Below are 18,515 nucleotides of genomic sequence, written 5' to 3'. Positions count from 1 at the left end.
CGCTTCCCCTCCACTCCTCTCACCTCCCAGCCATTTCCCTCGCCTCTCCTCCCCTAGCCTCGCCTCCTCTCCCCTCCCTTCACCTCCTCTTCATTCACCTCCCCTTGCTTGCCCTCGCCTCCACTTGACTCACCTGCCCTCACCTCGCTTTCTCTTTGCTTTCCTGCACTTCTCTTGCCTTACACTGGAAGAGGTTGTTCAGGGAGGTTGTGGATACTCCCTAGCTGGAGATGGTCAAGACTAGGTTGGAAGAGGCCTTGAGTGACTTGTTCTAGCGGGAGCTGTGCCTGCCTATGGCAGGAGTTGGAACTGGATGAGCTTTGAGGTCCATTTCAAGCTAAACCATTCTAAGATTCTCCTTGGACTTCTCTTTGCTTTGCTTCTCTTTCCTTACCTTTCTTTTTCTTCCCTTCTTTACATTTTGCTTCTTTTTGCTTCTATCCACTTCTTTTTGCTGTGCTTGCCTTTGCTTCCCTTCACTCCACTTTTGCTTCCCTTTGCTTCATCTCTCATCTCCTGATTCCTGTTCACAGGGGTGTGTGTCATGGCACAAGTGCATGTAAGATGTCAGTACTGGGTGGATGAAGGCTGAAATGGATGGATGGATAGATGGAGTGGGAGATGGAAGTTGACATCCTGCACTCTGTGTCCCCTCTCTGCTGCAGCTGCAGCTCCAGAAGCTGAGGAACCAACAGAGAAGCCAGTGCTGGGCGAGCTGAGGGCCTCCCAGGTGGGCCCCGAGTCGGTGCAGCTGGAGTGGAGCGTCCCCGAGGGCACCTTTGACTCCTTCACGGTGCAGTACAGGGATGGGCAAGGCCAGCCCCAGGTGCTGCCCGTGGACGGGGGTTCGCGCACGGTGAGCGTGCCTGGGCTGTCCCCGTCCCGCCGCTACAAGTTCAACCTGTACGGGCTGTGGGGCCGCCAGCGCCTGGGCCCTGTCTCCACCGACGCTGTCACAGGTGAGGCTGCTCTGGGCACTCTCTGCCGCAGGGCTTGGCTCTGGGCAGCAGCTTGGGCAGGGCCTCTGCTGCCTGCCTTGCCCCTGCTGGCTGCAGGCCACAGCTGCTCTCTGCTGCCTTGGGGCTGCCTCTGTGCATGGAGGCAGAAAGGTGTGGGAGGCTGCAGGGCCCTGCCTGGCTGCGTGGATGGATTCTCACCTGCGGCTTTGCTCTGCCCTCATCCTGCTGCTTCTCACCTTCACCCTCTGCTTCACTCTTCTGCCTTCTCTGACACTGCTGCTCAGCTTCTTCCCCTTCTCCTCTTCCCTCTGCTCCATCAAACTCTTATTCCTCTCCTTCACCTCTCTTCTCTTCTCCTTTCATCAATTCACTTCTCTCCTCTGCACTTCTCTTTGATTCTCTGCTCTGCACTTCACTTTCTTTCCCTTTGCTTTTCTCTGCTTCTCTTCTCATGACTTTGCTTTCATTTCCTCCTCTCAGCTCCCCTCGCCTCCCTTCCTTGTCTCCCCTCTCCCCCTCTCCCCTTGGTGCAGAGGAGGATTCTCTGTACCTATGCCTATTGGCGGAGGAGAGAATTTAATTGGGGCAATATCAATTTCATATAAAAATATAGATTTATTAAATTCAATATTTTGAACTCTCACCACCCCCAACCCCTGGATATTAATATTAAAGGTTGGTACACAGACATGGAAACAATTCAGGATAAAATAGGCACAGGAATTTGTTAATCAACCTCAAACATTCAAACTATAAACAGAGAGAGGAGTTTCCCTGCAGCTCAATGCCGCTTGGGATCTTTATGCTATGTGCCCAGCAGGGCAGGCTGAAACCCTTTCTGCTCTATGGCAGAGGCAACTTAGATCACAGAGGTACTGAAGCTTTAACTCACAACTCTTTATCAATTGTTAATCACCCTCTGGGGCTGTGTCACAGCCTGTGCCTAGTGTCCAGACTTCAGGGGATCTGCCTGTGGACTCTTTGAGGCTGGAATCTTCCTGACTTGAGGGGAGAGGATAAATCTTCCCAGTCTCTGGGGGAATATTGGTTTTCTAACCTTTGTTCTCCTGGCGAGGGATGATCTCTGCTTTTGATGCTGCTGTCCTCTTCTGGATGCTGTGTCTAGGGCTATCATCTTGGCAAGATTTGAGGAGCAGGAGAATGTCCCTGCTGTCTCTGGCCAGTTCTTCACAGCTAGCAGGCCATGTGTGTGTGTGCAGACCATCCAGAGCCTGATCCTGGTTCTCTCAGCAGCAGTGGCTTTTACCAGGCAATAAGCGGCGAGCATGCGGAGTGTGCTCAGCTGCTGGGAGTCTGAGCCCTGTATGTCAATCAATGATGCAGGATCAGGTCCTGATAGCAATACAGCTTGCAGCTGTGCACAGCTGGCTTAGAAGGCTATAGGCTCCTTATATATATATGTGCAGGCTTAAATGAGCTCTGCACCTAAGGCACACAGGCAGGAGAGCTGCAATTGGGCCAAAGCATGAGCTGTGAGCCTCTGAGCAGGGGAGCTGTGCAATGGCATCCGAGCGTGGAGGTCCGACTGACTGAGCGCTGCAGTGGGGGTCAGAGAGCTGAGCTGGGATAGGGCCAGAGAGCAGGTGTTTGCCTGTGCATCCCTACTCATTGACTGGGGGCTGAGATTAATGGCATCTCTGGCCACTAGAGGGACCAATCAGGTTGGGAATTAGCCAAACCTTACCATCATAGGCAGAATCTCTTGCCTGGACTCTCCCAAATATGGAGATCACATGGGCTTACCCCAGGGAGACACGAGCTGGGTGTGTGAGGCTTACACAACCTGTTTACAACCAGGGGTCCTGGCAGAAAAACATGTCCAGGCAAGGCAAGACATAAGCAATCCTCTTTTGGGCCTATGGGCCCTCCACAACACCCCTCCACTCACTTTGCCTTCCCTCCCTTTGTCTCCCCTTCCCTCGCATCCCCTCACCTCCACTTCCCTCCCCTTGCCTTGCCTCCCCTCTCCTCCTCTTGCCTCACCTTGCCTCCTGTCGCCTCCCCTCGCCTTGCCTCTATTCCCCTTCCCTCACCTCCCCTCGCTTCTTCTCTCCTGTCCTCACCACGTCGAACCTCCCCTCACCTTTCCTGCCCTCCCCTGACCTCCCCTTCTCTTTGCTTCCCTGCACTTGTCTTGTCTTACACTGGAGCAGGTTGTCTGGGGAGGATGTGGATGCTCCCTAGCTGGAGATATTCGAGACCAGGGTGGAAGAGGCCTTGAGTGACTTGTTCTAGTGGGAGCTGTCCCTGCCTATGGCAGGGGTTGGAACTGGATGAGCTTTGAGGTCCATTCCAACCTAAACCATTCTATGGTTCTCCTTGGGCTTCTCTTTGCTTTGCTTCTCTTTCCTTAGCTTTCATTTTCTTCCCTTCTTTACATTTTGCTTCTCTTTGCTTCTTTCCTCTTCTTTCTGCTGTGCTTTCCTTTGCTTCGCTTCACTCCACTTTGCTTCCCTTTCTTCATCTCTCATCTCCTGATTCCTGTTCCCATGGCTGTGTGTCATGGCACAAGTGCATGGAAGATGTCAGTACTGGTTGGAGGAAGGCTCAAATGAATGCAGGGACCGAGTGGCAGATGGAAGTTGACATCCTGCACTTTGTGTCCCCTCTCTGCTGCAGCTGCAGCTCCAGAAGCTGAGGAACCAGCACAGAAGCCAGTGCTGGGCGAGCTGAGGGCCTCCCAGGTGGGCCCCGAGTCGGTGCAGCTGGAGTGGAGCGTCCCCGAGGGCACCTTTGACTCCTTCACGGTGCAGTACAGGGATGGGCAAGGCCAGCCCCAGGTGCTGCCCGTGGACGGGGGTTCGCGCACGGTGAGCGTGCCTGGGCTGTCCCCGTCCCGCCGCTACAAGTTCAACCTGTACGGGCTGTGGGGCCGCCAGCGCCTGGGCCCTGTCTCCACCGACGCTGTCACAGGTGAGGCTGCTCTGGGCACTCTCTGCCGCAGGGCTTGGCTCTGGGCAGCAGCTTGGGCAGGGCCTCTGCTGCCTGCCTTGCCCCTGCTGGCTGCAGGCCACAGCTGCTCTCTGCTGCCTTGGGGCTGCCTCTGTGCATGGAGGCAGAAAGGTGTGGGAGGCTGCAGGGCCCTGCCTGCCTGCATGGATGGATTCTCACCTGCGGCTTTGCTCTGCCCTCATCCTGCTGCTTCTCACCTTCACCATCTGCTTCACTCTCTTCTGCCTTCTCTGCCACTGCTGATCAGCTTCTTCCCCTTCTCCTCTTCCCTCTGCTCCATCAAACTCTTATTCCTCTCCTTCACCTCTCTTCTCTTCTCCTTTCCTCAATTCACTTCTCTCCTCTGCACTTCACTTCCTTTCCCTTTGCTTTTCTCTGCTTCTCTTCTCATGACTTTGCTTTCATTTCCTCCTCTCAGCTCCCCTCGCCTCCCTTCCTCGCCTCCCCTCTCCCCCTCTCCCCTTGGTGCAGAGGAGGATTCTCTGTACCTATGCCTATTGGTGGAGGAGAGAAATTAATTGGGGCAATATCAATTTCATATAAAAATATAGATTTATTAAATTCAATATTTTGAACTCTCACCACCCCCAACCCCTGGATATTAATATTAAAGCTTGGTACACAGACATGGAAACAATTCAGGATAAAATATGCACAGGGATTTGTTAATCAACTTCAAACATTCAAACTATAAACAGAGAGAGGAGTTTGCCTGCAGCTCAATGCCGCTTGGGATCTTTATGCTATGTGCCCAGCAGGGCAGGCTGAAACCCTTTCTGCTCTACGGCAGAGGCAACTTAGATCACAGAGGTATTGAAGCTTTCACTCACAACTCTTTATCAATTGTTAATCACCCTCTGGGGCTGTGTCACAGCCTGTGCCTAGTGTCCAAACTTCAGGGGCTCTGCCTGTGGACTCTGAGGCTGGAATCTTCCTGACTTGAGGGGAGAGGATAAATCTTCCCAGTCTCTGGGGAAAGGCTTCTGACCTTTGCTCTCCTGACGAGGGATGATCTCTGCCTTGGTGCTCCTGACTTCCTTCTGGATGCTGTGTCCAGGACTTCTCAGCTGGCAGGATTTCAGGAGCAGGAGAATATCTGTGCTGTCTCTGGCACAGTTGTCACAGCTAGCAGGCCATGTGTGTGTGTGTGTGCAGGCAATCCAGAGTCTGCTTCCTGGTTCTCTCAGTGGCAGTGGCTGTTACCAGGCAGCGATAGGCAGCAGGCATGCAAAGTGTGCACAGCTGCTGGGAGTCTGAGCTCTGTAGGTAAAGGCAATGCAGGATCTGGTTCTGATAACATCGTAGCATGCAGCTGTGCACAGCTGGCTTAGGAGACCACAGGCTCCTCCTATGTATTATAGGCAGGCTTAAATGAGCTCTGCATGAAAGGTAAGCAGGCAGGAGAGCTGCGAGTGAGTCAGAACATGAGGGTCTGTGGGGCTGAGCTGTGCAGGGTCTATGCCTGAGGGTCTGAGCTGAGCGCTGCAAGTGAGGGTCAGAGCTGTGCAAGCAAGTCTGAGCCGTGCGGGTGAGTCAGAGCAGGTTGTTTACCTGTGCACCCCCATTTATTGACTGTGGGCCGAGATGAATGGCATCTTGAGCACCAGAGTGACAAATCCTGGTTGGCAGCCAGCCAAACCTTACCATCATAGGCAGAAGCTCTTGCCTGGACTCTCCCAAATATGGGGATCACATGGGCTTGTCTCAGGGAGACACGAGCTGGGTGTGTGTGGTTTACACAACCTGTTTACAACCAGGAGTCCTGGCAGAAAAACATGTCCAGGCAAGGCAAGACAAGGCATAAGCAAGCCTCTTTTGGGCCTTCAGGCCCTCCACAACACTCCCCCACCTTGCCTGTCTTCCCCTTCCCTCGCCTCACGTTGCCTTCGTCTCCCCTCACGTCTCCTCACCTCCCGCTGCTTCCCGTTTCCTCCTATCACCTTCCTTCCCCTCCCCTCACCTCCTGTCACCTCCCCTCGCCTGCTCTCCCTTGCCCTCACCTCCCCTCGCCTCCTCTCTCCTGCCCTCACCACACCTCACATCCCCTCACCTTTCCTGCCCTCCCCTTGGCTCCCATTCCTTTTCCTTCCCTGTGCTCCTCTTGTCTTACACTAGAACAGGTTGTCCAGGGAGACTGCGGATGCTCCCTAGCTTGTTGTGTTCAAGACCAGGTTAGAAGAGGCCATGAGTGACTTGTTCTAGTGGGAGCTGTCCCTGCCTATGGCAGGAGTTGGAACTGGATGAGCTTTGAGGTCCCTTCCAACCAAAACCCTTCTATGATTCTCTTTGGTCTTCTCTTTGCTTCTTTCCACTTCTTTTTGCTGTGCTTCTGTTTGCTTTTCTTCACTCCACTTTGCTTCCCTTTCTTCATCTCTCATCTCTTGATTCCTATTCCCATGGCTGTGTGTCATGGCACAAGTGCATGGAAGATGTCAGTACTGGGTGGATGAAGGCTCAAATGGATGCAGGGACAGAGTGGCAGATGGAAGTTCCCATCCTGCACTTTGTGTCCCCTCTCTGCTGCAGCTGCAGCTCCAGAAGCTGAGGAACCAACAGAGAAGCCAGTGCTGGGCGAGCTGAGGGCCTCCCAGGTGGGCCCCGAGTCGGTGCAGCTGGAGTGGAGCGTCCCCGAGGGCACCTTTGACTCCTTCACGGTGCAGTACAGGGATGGGCAAGGCCAGCCCCAGGTGCTGCCCGTGGACGGGGGTTCGCGCACGGTGAGCGTGCCTGGGCTGTCCCCGTCCCGCCGCTACAAGTTCAACCTGTACGGGCTGTGGGGCCGCCAGCGCCTGGGCCCTGTCTCCACCGACGCTGTCACAGGTGAGGCTGCTCTGGGCACTCTCTGCCGCAGGGCTTGGCTCTGGGCAGCAGCTTGGGCAGGGCCTCTGCTGCCTGCCTTGCCCCTGCTGGCTGCAGGGCGCAGCTGCTCTGCTGCTGCTTTGGGGCTGCCTCTGTGCATGGAGGTGTTCAAGGGGAGATAGATGGAAGGGATCCTGCACTGATGGATACGTGGAGACATGCGTGGATGCAGGGAAGGGTGAATGGGGGTGTGGGTAATGGGATTAGGTGATATGTCTGGGTGACTGACAGGCAGGGAGGGTGCAGGGGTGCACGAAGAACTGAATTTAAACTCCTTTTCCTTGTAATCTTTTCCTACCTTCTTCCCCTCTTTCTCCTTGTCCTTCTTCTTCCCCTTCTCTCTCTTCCTTCTCCATCTCCTTCTTCCTCCCTTTCTCTGTCTTCCTTCTCCTTCCTCTCCTTCTCTTTCCCCTTCCTCTTCTTCCCCTCCCCCTTCTCCTTCTTTTCCCCCTTCTCCTTCTCTTCCCCCTTCTCCTTCATCCCCCTCCTTCCCCTCCTCCATCACCTTCCCCTCCTCCACCACCTTCCCCTGCTCCTTCTCCATCTCACACACCGATGGGAGGACAACTATGAGGAGGCCTGGAAGGACGCCAATGGACAAAGAGATTGACAATTGTCTGAATGGTTGATGACTCATTGGCTCCCATCCTTTGTCTCCCCTTGTCTTTGATTCCCTCTGCTTCTCCTTGCGTCTCTTCTCGTCTCACCTCACCTCGCCACGTCTCGTCTCATCTCGTCCCATCCCGTCTCGTCCCGTCTCGCCCCGTCTCGCCCCTTCTCGCCCCTTCTCGTCCCTTCTCGTCCCTTCTCGCCCTTCTCGCTCCGTCTCGCCCCGTCTCGCCCCGTCTCGCCCTGTCTCGCCCCTTCTCGTCCCTTCTCGCCTCTTCTCGCCCCTTCTCACCCCTTCTCACCCCTTATCGTCCCTTCTCGCCCCTTCTCGTCCCGTCTCGCCCCTTCTCGTCCCTTCTCGCCTCTTCTCGCCCCTTCTCGCCCCTTCTCGCCCCTTCTCGCCCCTTCTCGCCCCTTCTCGTCCCTTCTCGCCCCGTCTCGCCCTGTCTCGCCTCTTCTCGCTTTGCCTTTTCTGGTCTCGTCTCGCCTCTTCTCGTCCCTTCCCTTCCCTTCCCTTCCCTTCCCTTCCCTTCCCTTCCCTTCCCTTCCCTTCCCTTCCCTTCCCTTCCCGTCCCATCTCGTCCCCTCTCCTCTCCTCTCCTCTCCTCTCCTCTCCTCTCCTCTCCTCTCCTCTCCTCTCCTCTCCTCTCCTCTCCTCTCCTCTCCTCTCCTCTCCTCTCCTCTCCTCTCCTCTCCTCTCCTCTCCTCTCCTCTCCTCTCCTCTCCTCTCCTCTCCTCTCCTCTCCTCTCCTCTCCTCTCCTCTCCTCTCCTCTCCTCTCCTCTCCTCTCCTCTCCTCTCCTCTCCTCTCGTCTCTTCTCTTCTCTTCTCACTTTGCTTCTTCTCTCACTTCCCTTCACTTCATTTTGATTCTCTTCACTTTGCTATGTTTTGCTTAAAGTTCCTTTTCTTCACTCTGCTTCTCTTCTCTGTGCCTCACTCCACTTTGTTTCCTTTCATCTCTCATCTCTACATTTCTCTTAACATGAGTCTGTAGTATGGGGTAGCTGTATGTAAATGGCTGTACTGGGTGGATGAAGGCTGAAATGGAGGTATGGATGCAGGGACAGAGTGGCAGATGGAAGTTGACATCCTGCACTTTGTGTCCCCTCTCTGCTGCAGCTGCAGCTCCAGAAGCTGAGGAACCAACAGAGAAGCCAGTGCTGGGCGAGCTGAGGGCCTCCCAGGTGGGCCCCGAGTCGGTGCAGCTGGAGTGGAGCGTCCCCGAGGGCACCTTTGACTCCTTCACGGTGCAGTACAGGGATGGGCAAGGCCAGCCCCAGGTGCTGCCCGTGGACGGGGGTTCGCGCACGGTGAGCGTGCCTGGGCTGTCCCCGTCCCGCCGCTACAAGTTCAACCTGTACGGGCTGTGGGGCCGCCAGCGCCTGGGCCCTGTCTCCACCGACGCTGTCACAGGTGAGGCTGCTCTGGGCACTCTCTGCCGCAGGGCTTGGCTCTGGGCAGCAGCTTGGGCAGGGCCTCTGCTGCCTGCCTTGCCCCTGCTGGCTGCAGGCCACAGCTGCTCTCTGCTGCCTTGGGGCTGCCTCTGTGCATGGAGGCAGAAAGGTGTAGGAGGCTGCAAGGCCCTGCCTGCCTGCGTGGATGGATTCTCACCTGCGGCTTTCCTCTGCCCTCATCCTGCTGCTTCTCACCTTCACCCTCTGTTTTACTCTCTTCTGCCTTCTCTGACACTGCTGCTCAGCTTCTTCCCCTTCTCCTCTTCCCTCTGCTCCATCAAACTCTTATTCCTCTCCTTCACCTCTCTTCTCTTCTCCTTTCATCAATTCACTTCTCTCCTCTGCACTTCTCTTTGATTCTCTGCTCTGCACTTCACTTTCTTTCCCTTTGCTTTTCTCTGCTTCTCTTCTCATGATTTCGCTTTCATTTCCTCCTCTCAGCTCCCCTCGCCTCCCTTCCTCGCCTCCCCTCTCCCCCTCTCCCCTTGGTGCAGAGGAGGATTCTCTGTACCTATGCCTGTTGGCAGAGGAGAGAAATTAATTGGGGCAATATCAATTTCATATAAAAATATAGATTTATTAAATTCAATATTTTGAACTCTCACCACCCCCAACCCCTGGATATTAATATTAAAGCTTGGTACACAGACATGGAAACAATTCAGGATAAAATATGCACAGGGATTTGTTAATCAACCTCAAACATTCAAGCTATAAACAGAGAGAGGAGTTTCCCTGCAGCTCAGTGCCGCTTGGGATCTTTATGCTATGTGCCCAGCAGGGCAGGCTGAAACTCTTTCTGCTCTACGGCAGAGGCAACTTAGATCACAGAGGTATTGAAGCTTTCACTCACAACTCTTTGTCTATTATTAATTACCCTCTGGGGCTGTGTCACAGCCTGTGCCCAGTGTCCAATTCTCCAGGGTCTCTGCCTGTGGACTCTGAGGCTGGAATCCTCCCGGCTTGAGGGGAGAGGATAAATCTTCCCAGTCTCTGGGGAAAGGTTTCTGACCTTTGCTCTCCTGATGAGGGATGATCTCTGCCTTGGTGCTTCTGACTTCCTTCTGGATGCTGTGTCCAGGACTTCTCAGCTGGCAGGATTTCAGGAGCAGGAGAATATCTGTGCTGTCTCCGGCACAGTTGTCACAGCTAGCAGGCTGTGTGTGTGTGCAGGCAATCCAGAGTCTGCTTCCTGGTTCTCTCAGTGGCAGTGGCTGTTACCAGGCAGCGATAGGCAGCAGGCATGCGAAGTGTGCACAGCTGCTGGGAGTCTGAGCTCTGTAGGTAAAGGCAATGCAGGATCTGGTTCTGATAACGTCGTAGCATGCAGCTGTGCACAGCTGGCTTAGGAGACCACAGGCTCCTCCTATGTATTATAGGCAGGCTTAAATGAGCTCTGCATGAAAGGTAAGCGGGCAGGAGAGCTGCGAGTGAGTCAGAACATGAGGGTCTGAGGCTCTGAGCATCTGAGGGGCTAAGCTGTGCAGGGTCTATGCCTGAGGGTCTGAGCTGAGCGCTGCAAGTGAGGGTCAGAGCTGTGCAAGCAAGTCTGAGCCGTGCGGGTGAGTCAGAGCAGGTTGTTTACCTGTGCACCCCCATTTATTGACTGTGGGCCAAGATGAATGTCCTCTTGACCACCAGAGTGACAAATCCTGGTTGGCAGTCAGCCAAACCTTACCATCATGGGCAGGAGGCTCTTGCCTGGACTCTCCCAAATATGGGGATCACATGGGCTTGTCTCAGGGAGACACGAGCTGGGTGTGTGTGGCTTACACAACCTGTTTACAACCAGGAGTCCTGGCAGAAAAACATGTCCAGGCAAGGCAAGACAAGGCATAAGCAAGCCTCTTTTGGGCCTTCAGGCCCTCCACAACACTCCCCCAGCTTGCCTGTCTTCCCCTTCCCTCGCCTCACGTTGCCTTCGTCTCCCCTCACGTCTCCTCACCTCCCGCTGCTTCCCGTTTCCTCCTATCACCTTCCTTCCCCTCCCCTCGCCTCCCCTCACCTCCCCTCGCCTCCTCTCTCCTGCCCTCACCACACCTCACATCCCCTCACCTTTCCTGCCCTCCTCTTGGCTCCCATTCCTTTTCCTTCCCTGTGTTCCTCTTGTCTTACACTAGAACAGGTTGTCCAGGGAGACTGTGGATGCTCCCTAGCTTGATGTGTTAAAGACCAGGTTAGAAGAGGCCATGAGTGACTTGTTCTAGTGGGAGCTGTCCCTGCCTATGGCAGGAGTTGGAACTGGATGAGCTTTGAGGTCCCTTCCAACCAAAACACTTCTGTGATTCTCTTTGGTCTTCTCTTTTCTTCTTTCCACTTCTTCTTGCTGTGCTTCTGTTTGCTTTTCTTCACTCCACTTTGCTTCCCTTTCTTCATCTCTCATCTCTTGATTCCTGTTCCCATGGCTGTGTGTCATGGCACAAGTGCATGGAAGATGTCAGTACTGGGTGGATGAAGGCTCCAATGGATGGATGGATGGAGTGGCAGATGGAAGTTCACATCCTGCACTTTGTGTCCCCTCTCTGCTGCAGCTGCAGCTCCAGAAGCTGAGGAACCAAGAAGGCAGCCAGTGCTGGGCGAGCTGAGGGCCTCCCAGGTGGGCCCCGAGTCGGTGCAGCTGGAGTGGAGCGTCCCCGAGGGCACCTTTGACTCCTTCACGGTGCAGTACAAGGATGGGCAGGGCCAGCCCCAGGTGCTGCCCGTGGACGGGGGTTCGCGCACGGTGAGCGTGCCTGGGCTGTCCCCGTCCCGCCGCTACAAGTTCAACCTGTACGGGCTGTGGGGCCGCCAGCGCCTGGGCCCTGTCTCCACCGACGCTGTCACAGGTGAGGCTGCTCTGGGCACTCTCTGCCGCAGGGCTTGGCTCTGGGCAGCAGCTTGGGCAGGGCCTCTGCTGCCTGCCTTGCCCCTGCTGGCTGCAGGCCACAGCTGCTCTCTGCTGCCTTGGGGCTGCCTCTGTGCATGGAGGCAGAAAGGTGTGGGAGGCTGCAGGGCCCTGCCTGGCTGCGTGGATGGATTCTCACCTGCGGCTTTGCTCTGCCCTCATCCTGCTGCTTCTCACCTTCACCCTCTGCTTTACTCTCTTCTGCCTTCTCTGCCACTGCTGCTCAGCTTCTTTCCCTTCTCCTCTTCTCTCTGCTCCATCAAACTCTTATTCCTCTCCTTCATCTCTCTTCTCCTTTCATCAATTCGCTTCTCTCCTCTTTACTTCTCTTTCATTCTCTGCTCTGCACTTCTCCTCCTTTCCATTTGCTTTGCTCTGCTTCTTTTCTCATGGCTTTGCTTTCTTTTGCGCCCCTCCCCTCGCTTCCCTTCCCCTCACCTCCCCTCGCCTACCCTTCACTCTCCTCACCTTCATTCTGCTCCATTTGCCTCCTCTCCCCTCGCCTCCCTCACCTCCTCAACCCTTTCCTCAAGTCCCCTCCCCTCGCCACTCCTCACCTCCCCTCACCTCCTCTCCCCTCTCATCCCCTCCCCTCTCCTCACCTTGCCTTGCCTGGCCTCCTCTCACCTCTCCTCCCATCACCTCACCTGATCTCACCTCGCCCCTCTCATTTCCCCTCCCCTTGCTGCACCTCCCCTTCCCTCCCCTTGCCTCGCCTCCCCTCACCTTGCCTTCCCTTTCCTAGGCTCCACTTCTCTTTGCTTCCCTGCACTTCTCTTCTCTTCCACTGAAAGGGCTGTCCAGGGAGGCTATGGATGCTTCCTAGCTGGAGATGGTCAAGACCAAGTTGGAAGAGGCCTTGAGTGACTTGTTCTAGTGGGAGTTGTCCCTGCCTATGGCAGGGGTTGGAACTGGAAGAGCATTGAGGTCCCTTCCCATCTAAACCATCCCACGGTTCTCTTTGATCTTCTCTTTATTTTCCTTCTCTTCCCTTCCCTTTCTTTTTCTTCCCTTCTTTACCTATGCTTCTCTTTGCTTCTTTCCACTTCTTTTTGCTGTGCTTCCCTTTGCTTTGCTTCACTCCACTTTGCTTCCCTTTGCTTTATCTCTCATCTCCTGATTCCTGTTCCCATGGCTGTGTGTCATGGCACAAGTGCATGTAAGATGTCAGTACTGGGTGGATGAAGGCTTAAAAAGATGTGTGGATGAAGTGGGAGATGGAAGTTGACATCCTGCACTTTGTGTCCCCTCTCTGCTGCAGCTGCAGCTCCAGAAGCTGAGGAACCAAGAAGGCAGCCAGTGCTGGGCGAGCTGAGGGCCTCCCAGGTGGGCCCCGAGTCGGTGCAGCTGGAGTGGAGCGTCCCCGAGGGCACCTTTGACTCCTTCACGGTGCAGTACAGGGATGGGCAAGGCCAGCCCCAGGTGCTGCCCGTGGACGGGGGTTCGCGCACGGTGAGCGTGCCTGGGCTGTCCCCGTCCCGCCGCTACAAGTTCAACCTGTACGGGCTGTGGGGCCGCCAGCGCCTGGGCCCTGTCTCCACCGACGCTGTCACAGGTGAGGCTGCTCTGGGCACTCTCTGCCGCAGGGCTTGGCTCTGGGCAGCAGCTTGGGCAGGGCCTCTGCTGCCTGCCTTGCCCCTGCTGGCTGCAGGCCACAGCTGCTCTCTGCTGCCTTGGAGCTGCCGCTGTGCATGGAGGCAGAAAGGTGTGGGAGGCTGCAGGGCCCTGCCTGCCTGCGTGGATGGATTCTCACCTGCAGCTTTGCTCTGCCCTCATCCTGCTGCTTCTCACCTTCACCCTCTGCTTCACTCTCTTCTGCCTTCCCTGCAACTGCTGATCAGCTTCTTCCCCTTCTCCTCTTCCCTCTGCTCCATCAAACTCTTATTCCTCTCCTTCACCTCTCTTCTCTTCTCCTTTCATCAATTCACTTCTCTCCTCTTTACTTCTCTTTGATTCTCTTCTTTGCACTTTGCTTCCTTTCCCTTTGCTTTGCTCTGCTTCTCTTCTCATGACTTTGCTTTCATTTCCTCCTCTCACCTCCCCTTGCCTCCCTTCCTCGCCTCCCCTCTCCCCCTCTCCCCTTGGTGCAGAGGAGGATTCTCTGTACCTATGCCTATTGGCGGAGGAGAGAAATTAATTGGGGCAATATCAATTTGATATAAAAATATAGATTTATTAAATTCAATATTTTGAACTCTCACCACCCCCAACCCCTGGATATTAATATTAAAGCTTGGTATACAGACATGGAAACAATTCAGGATAAAATAGGCACAGGAATTTGTTAATCAACTTCAAACATTCAAGCTATAAACAGAGAGAGGAGTTTGCCTGCAGCTCAATGCCGCTTGGGATCTTTATGCTATGTGCCCAGCAGGGCAGGCTGAAACCCTTTCTGCTCTATGGCAGAGGCAACTTAGATCACAGAGGTATTGAAGCTTTCACTCACAACTCTTTATCAATTATTAATCACCCTCTGGGGCTGTGTCACAGCCTGTGCCCAGTGTCCTATTCTCCAGCGTCTCTGCCTGTGGACTCCGAGGCTGGAATCTTCCTGACTTGAGGGGAGAGGATAAATCTTCCCAGTCTCTGGGGAAAGGTTTCTGACCTTTGCTCTCCTGACGAGGGATGATCTCTGCCTTGGTGCTCCTGACTTCCTTCTGGATGCTGTGTCCAGGACTTCTCAGCTGGCAGGATTTCAGGAGCAGGAGAATATCTGTGCTGTCTCTGGCACAGTTGTCACAGCTAGCAGGCCATGTGTGTGTGTGCAGGCAATCCAGAGTCTGCTTCCTGGTTCTCTCAGTGGCAGTGGCTGTTACCAGGCAGCGATAGGCAGCAGGCATGCGAAGTGTGCACAGCTGCTGGGAGTCTGAGCTCTGTAGGTAAAGGCAATGCAGGATCTGGTTCTGATAACGTCGTAGCATGCAGCTGTGCACAGCTGGCTTAGGAGACCACAGGCTCCTCCTATGTATTATAGGCAGGCTTAAATGAGCTCTGCATGAAAGGTAAGCGGGCAGGAGAGCTGCGAGTGAGTCAGAACATGAGGGTCTGAGGCTCTGAGCATCTGAGGGGCTGAGCTGTGCAGGGTCTATGCCTGAGGGTCTGAGCTGAGCGCTGCAAGTGAGGGTCAGAGCTGTGCAAGCAAGTCTGAGCCGTGCGGGTGAGTCAGAGCAGGTTGTTTACCTGTGCACCCCCATTTATTGACTGTGGGCCGAGATGAATGGCCTCTTGACCACCAGAGTGACAAATCCTGGTTGGCAGCCAGCCAAACCTTACCATCATAGGCAGAAGCTCTTGCCTGGACTCTCCCAAATATGGGGATCACATGGGCTTGTCTCAGGGAGACACGAGCTGGGTGTGTGTGGTTTACACAACCTGTTTACAACCAGGAGTCCTGGCAGAAAAACATGTCCAGGTAAGGCAAGGCATAAGCAAGCCTCTTTTGGGCCTTCAGGCCCTCCACGACACTCCCCCACCTTGCCTGTCTTCCCCTTCCCTTGCCTCACGTTGCCTTCGTCTCCCCTCACGTCTCCTCACCTCCCGTTGCTTCCCATTTCCTCCTATCACCTTCCTTCCCCTCCTCTCGCCTCCCCTCACCTCCCCTCGCCTGCTCTCGCTTGCCCTCACCTCCCCTCACCTCCTCTCTCCTGCCCTCACCACACCTCACATCCCCTCACCTTTCCTGCTCTCCCCTTGGCTCCCATTCCTTTTCCTTCCCTGTGCTCCTCTTGGCTTACACTGGAACAGGTTATCCAGAGAGGATGTGGATGCTCCCTAGCTTGTTGTGTTCAAGACCAGGTTAGAAGAGTCCTTGAGTGACTTGTTCTAGTGGGAGCTGTCCCTGCCTATGGCAGGAGTTGGAACTGGATGAGCTTTGAGGTTCATTCCAACCTAAACCATTCTATGATTCTCTTTGGTCTTCTCTTTGCTTTGCTTCTCTTCCCTTCCCTTTCGTTTTCTTCCCTTCTTTACCTTTTGCTTCTCTTTGCTTCTTTCCACTTCTTTTTGCTGTGCTTCCCTTTGCTTCCCTTCACTCCACTTTGCTCCCGTTTCTTCATCTCTCATCTCCAAATTTCTGCTCACATGGGTGTGTATCATTGCACAAGTGCATGTAAGATGTCAGTATTGGGTGGAAGAAGGCTCCAATGGATGGATGGATGGAGTGGCAGATGGAAGTTGACATCCTGCACTTTGTGTCCCCTCTCTGCTGCAGCTGCAGCTCCAGAAGCTGAGGAACCAACAGAGAAGCCAGTGCTGGGCGAGCTGAGGGCCTCCCAGGTGGGCCCCGAGTCGGTGCAGCTGGAGTGGAGCGTCCCCGAGGGCACCTTTGACTCCTTCACGGTGCAGTACAAGGATGGGCAAGGCCAGCCCCAGGTGCTGCCCGTGGACGGGGGTTCGCGCACGGTGAGCGTGCCTGGGCTGTCCCCGTCCCGCCGCTACAAGTTCAACCTGTACGGGCTGTGGGGCCGCCAGCGCCTGGGCCCTGTCTCCACCGACGCTGTCACAGGTGAGGCTGCTCTGGGCACTCTCTGCCGCAGGGCTTGGCTCTGGGCAGCAGCTTGGGCAGGGCCTCTGCTGCCTGCCTTGCCCTTGCTGGCTGCAGGCCACAGCTACTCTCTGCTGCCTCGGGGCTGCCTCTGTGGATGGAGGTGTGCGAGGGGAGATAGATGGAAGGGATCCTGCACTGATGGATACATGGAGACATGCGTGGATGCATGGATGGGTGGGTGGGGGTGTGGGTAATGGGATTAGGTGATAATGTCTTTGGGTGACTGACAGGCAGGGAGGCTGCAGGGGTGCACGAAGAACTGAATTTAAACTCCTTTTCCTCTTCATCTTTTCCTACCTCCTTCCCCTCTTTCTCCTTGTTATTCTTCTTCCCCTTCTCTCTCTTCCTTCTCCATCTCCTTCTTCCTCCCTTTCTCTGTCTTCCTTCTCCTTCCTCTCCTTCTCTTTCCCCTTCCTCTTCTTCCCCTCCCCCTTCTCCTTCTTTTCCCCCTTCTCCTTCTTTTCCCCCTTCTCCTTCTTTTCCCCCTTCTCCTTCTCTTCCCCCTTCTCCTTCATCCCCCTCCTTCCCCTCCTCCATCACATTCCCCTCCTCCACCACCTTCCCCTCCTCCTTCTCCATCTCACACACCGATGGGAGGACAACTATGAGGAGGCCTGGAAGGACGCCAATGGACAAAGAGATTGACAGTTGTCTGAATGGTTGATGACTCATTGGCTCCCTTCCTTTGTCTCCCCTTGTCTTTGCTTCCCTCTGCTTCTCCTTGCATCTCTTCTCGTCTCGCCTCTTCTCGCCTCACCTCACCTCGCCTCGTCTCGTCTCATCTGTCCCGTCCCTTCTCGTCCCGTCTCGCCCCTTGTCGTCCCTTCTCGTCCCTTCTCGCCCCTTCTCGTCCCTTCTCTCCCCGTCTCGCCCAGTCTCGCCCCTTCTCATCCCTTCTCGTCCCTTCTCTCCCCGTCTCGCCCCGTCTCGCCTCTTCTCGCCTCCCCTCTTCTGGTCTCGTCTCGCCTCTTCTCGTCCCTTCTCGTCCCTTCTCGTCTCTTCTCGTCCCTTCCCGTCCCCTCTCCTCTCCTCTCCTCTCCTCTCCTCTCCTCTCCTCTCCTCTCCTCTCCTCTCCTCTCCTCTCCTCTCCTCTCCTCTCCTCTCCTCTCCTCTCCTCTCCTCTCCTCTCCTCTCCTCTCCTCTCCTCTCCTCTCCTCTCCTCTCCTCTCCTCTCCTCTCCTCTCCTCTCCTCTCCTCTCCTCTCCTCTCCTCTCCTCTCCTCTCCTCTCCTCTGCTTTCATCTCCTCTCTTCTCTTCTCTTCTCTTCTCTTCTCTTCTCTTCTCTTCTCTTCTCTTCTCTTCTCTTCTCTTCTCTTCTCTTCTCTTCTCTTCTCTTCTCTTCTCACTTTGCTTCTTCTCTCACTTCCCTTCACTTCATTTTGATTCTCTTCACTTTGCTATGTTTTGCTTAAAGTTGCTTTTCTTCACTCTGCTTCTCTTCTCTGTGCCTCACTCCACTTTGTTTCCTTTCATCTCTCATCTCTACATTTCTCTTAACATGAGTCTGTAGTATGGGGTAGCTGTATGTAAATGGCTGTACTGGGTGGATGAAGGCTGAAATGGAGGTATGGATGCAGGGACAGAGTGGTAGATGGAAGTTGACATCCTGCACTTTGTGTCCCCTCTCTGCTGCAGCTGCAGCTCCAGAAGCGGAGGAACCAACAGAGAAGCCAGTGCTGGGCGAGCTGAGGGCCTCCCAGGTGGGCCCCGAGTCGGTGCAGCTGGAGTGGAGCGTCCCCGAGGGCACCTTTGACTCCTTCACGGTGCAGTACAGGGATGGGCAAGGCCAGCCCCAGGTGCTGCCCGTGGACGGGGGTTCGCGCACGGTGAGCGTGCCTGGGCTGTCCCCGTCCCGCCGCTACAAGTTCAACCTGTACGGGCTGTGGGGCCGCCAGCGCCTGGGCCCTGTCTCCACCGACGCTGTCACAGGTGAGGCTGCTCTGGGCACTCTCTGCCGCAGGGCTTGGCTCTGGGCAGCAGCTTGGGCAGGGCCTCTGCTGCCTGCCTTGCCCCTGCTGGCTGCAGGCCACAGCTGCTCTGAGCTGCCTTGGGGCTGCCTCTGTGCATGGAGGCAGAAAGGTGTGGGAGGCTGCAGGGCCCTGCCTGCCTGCGTGGATGGATTCTCACCTGCACCTTTCCTCTGCCCTCATCCTGCTGCTTCTCACCTTCACCCTCTGCTTCACTCTCTTCTGCCTTCTCTGCCATTGCTGCTCAGCTTCTTTCCCT

General features: G+C 55.2%; 1 protein-coding gene across 1 annotated transcript in view; it reads left to right on the top strand.

The window, feature by feature from the left end:
- Window positions 1–665: 665 nt before the first annotated feature.
- Window positions 666–18,515, top strand: part of LOC135173938 (tenascin-X-like) — a gene marked incomplete at both ends in the record, with an annotated part of 66,698 nt that continues 48,848 nt past the window's right edge. The window contains 8 exon segments of the mRNA XM_064141150.1: window positions 666–959; window positions 3,600–3,893; window positions 6,459–6,752; window positions 8,522–8,815; window positions 11,388–11,681; window positions 13,002–13,295; window positions 15,960–16,247; window positions 17,925–18,218. Coding sequence (XP_063997220.1) covers window positions 666–959; window positions 3,600–3,893; window positions 6,459–6,752; window positions 8,522–8,815; window positions 11,388–11,681; window positions 13,002–13,295; window positions 15,960–16,247; window positions 17,925–18,218 — 2,346 coding nt within the window.

The sequence above is a fragment of the Pogoniulus pusillus genome, unplaced genomic scaffold, assembly GCF_015220805.1.
Source record: "Pogoniulus pusillus isolate bPogPus1 unplaced genomic scaffold, bPogPus1.pri scaffold_150_arrow_ctg1, whole genome shotgun sequence".
NCBI lineage: Eukaryota > Metazoa > Chordata > Aves > Piciformes > Lybiidae > Pogoniulus > Pogoniulus pusillus.
The sequence above is the reverse complement of the archived record's forward strand: the minus strand, read 5'-3'. Positions and strand labels throughout refer to the sequence as shown.